The sequence below is a fragment of the Penaeus monodon genome, chromosome 33 (genome assembly GCF_015228065.2).
Source record: "Penaeus monodon isolate SGIC_2016 chromosome 33, NSTDA_Pmon_1, whole genome shotgun sequence".
In the NCBI taxonomy this organism is placed as follows: Eukaryota; Metazoa; Arthropoda; class Malacostraca; order Decapoda; family Penaeidae; genus Penaeus; species Penaeus monodon.
The window spans coordinates 19629273-19631540 of record NC_051418.1 but is presented as its reverse complement, the minus strand read 5'-3'; the positions used below and the strand labels follow the sequence as shown (position 1 = coordinate 19631540).

Below are 2268 nucleotides of genomic sequence, written 5' to 3'. Positions count from 1 at the left end.
TACAGACAGAAATAAAGCTTATAATGCTGTATTTTGTTTGTTCATGTATAACGAGCCATTCACCTAAACCCCAGTCAAATGTTTGAGCCTTTTTTTTTGCATATATTTTTGTTGACCCTGAATAGAAGAGGAATTATTTGTGCTTTTGTATATATTTCCTGTTACCCTAAAGAGAAGAGGGAATGTTTGATTCTCCAGACAGGAGCGGACTTCACAGACGCCGTTTCATATTCCGTGTTCGACTAGAATTGTTTATGGATTCGAAAGAGCTTCGAAGAGTCGTTACCCCGAGAATAACCTCAGTGGTAGAAGTTGAAGACGTGCCCATGATGCACTTTATGGTCCCCGTCAGGTGTCCCTTTGTAGACTTTGAAGTGTGGCCGGTAAGGCTGCGGGCGTGGGTGGGCTGGGTATGCGTGGTGCTCATCGTCGAAGAAGTGGGCGTGGGGGTGGCTATGAATGTAGCCTAGTATCTCGGGTTCTTGTTCCTCTTCGTCCGCAGATCGCATGGGAGGCATTGCAGGCACGTCGTCAACCATGGCATCAACAGGCATGCGGATTTCATCAGGCTCGGCAAGAGCAGCGTCAACGGCTCCATCGTCAGCCACTGGAGGAGCGTCGTCAGTCTCAACTTCGTTAGTCATAGCAACGGCACTGTCAGACATGGATGCGGCTGTGTCCTCCTTAATAGGATTATCATTATCTGCGCTTCCACCCGCCATAAGAAGAGCATCTGCAGCCACTACGGGAGCCTCACTAATCACAGGATCCTCCATGATTAACAATTCTGGAGAGGAATCAGGAGCAGAGGTAACAGCCGCGCCTTCTGCTTCCCTTTCAGCTGCAATGCTTTCGGGCACCTCAGTGGCTTCATCTTCTTCCACAGGGGTGTCAGTGACCACGACCTCCTCCTCGGAATCCTCTTCTGTGAAAGCAGCTTCAGTAGGCGAGGAGGCTTCTTCTGTAACGGGTGACTCTGTGGCAGGAAGTTCCTCCACCTCATCTTCTTCGACGGGAGCTTCAGTCATGGCGGCCTCTTCCGGAGCAGTAACGTCACTCGGTGCTTCCGTGACCTGGACTTCTTCAGCGGGAGCATCTGAGGCATCTTCTCCAGTCGGACTTTCCGTCACAAAGTCATCGCCGTTGGCTGTTGGAGCCTCCGTGGAAGCCTCCCCAGCGTCCTCCTCCTCCGGCGCTTCGTTGGTCGGGGCGACCTCCTCCGGGGCTTCGGTAGCGGGGGCGACCTCCTCCGGGGTTTTGGTGGCGGGAGCGACCTCCTCCGGGGTTTTGGTGGCGGGAGCGACCTCCTCCGGGGCTTCAGTGGCAAGAATCCCCTCCTCAGCGGCGCTCTCATCCGTGGCTGAGTCATCTGGCACAGCAATCTCAGGCGCGCCCGAGTCTTCATCCACGGACATTTCCGTCGCCGGAATGATGTTCATATCGGGTTGGTCTTCCATCTCGACGGCAGGGGCGTCTTCAGTCGACACTTCGGGTTCCGTCATTTCTCCAACAGGTACATCTTCGGGGAAAATAATGGCATTCATCTCGTTAGCCTCCGCCTCCGGCATCCCCTCCACTGCCTCCACCAAGGGAACGGAAGGGGAAGGGTCGTCGGGGAAGATTATAGCATTCATGGCCGCCATTTCTTCAGCAGGAACAGCCTTCTCGGCGCGAGTTGAATCAACTTCATCAGCAGTCTCTGCTTGAGCGTCATCTGAATTCTTTGCATCTGCGCCTCTGTTACCAGGATCTTCATCTACTTCATCGGCAGGGACATCCTCAGTTGTTTTTTTATAGGAGGCATCTGCAGCTACCTCTTCGGCAGGAGCATCATCAGCTATCTCTTTATCAGAGACATCTTCAGCTGCGTCACCACCAGAAGTATCTTCAGCTACCTCTTCAGCCGGGACGTCCTCTGCTGCTTTTTCAACAAGGATTTCATTTATTTTCTCGTCAATGGCATCGTCAGTTCCTTCTCCAACAGGGCTGTCTTCAGCATCTTGTGCTGTTGTCATCAAAACGCGATCGTTGTCGGCCTCGGCAGCCTCACTAGGGCCTTCGGCAGGAGCTTCAGCAGAGGCTTCGAGAGGAGTCTGGTAGTAGCTGTGCACGAGCCTTGGGTTCCCGAGGGGGTCGTAGTGTCCCGGCACGACGTTGCCGCGCGCGACGTAGCCATTTTTGTCAGCGGTGTAACGCACTACATTTTCTTGGCCGTTCGGTGTTCGCCATCTGAGGGGAAGGGGAGGGGTCACTGGAGCTAACTCTGAG

The 2268-nt window shown here is 53.7% G+C and overlaps 1 protein-coding gene across 1 annotated transcript in view; it reads right to left on the bottom strand.

Moving 5' to 3' along the window:
• Positions 1–89: 89 nt before the first annotated feature.
• The window catches only part of LOC119594291 (fibrous sheath CABYR-binding protein-like), a 4415-nt gene continuing 2236 nt past the window's right edge, over positions 90–2268 (bottom strand). The window contains exon 3 of the mRNA XM_037943353.1: positions 90–2229. Coding sequence (XP_037799281.1) covers positions 300–2229 — 1930 coding nt within the window. The 3' untranslated portion in view covers positions 90–299. The remainder of the gene's footprint in view (positions 2230–2268) is intronic.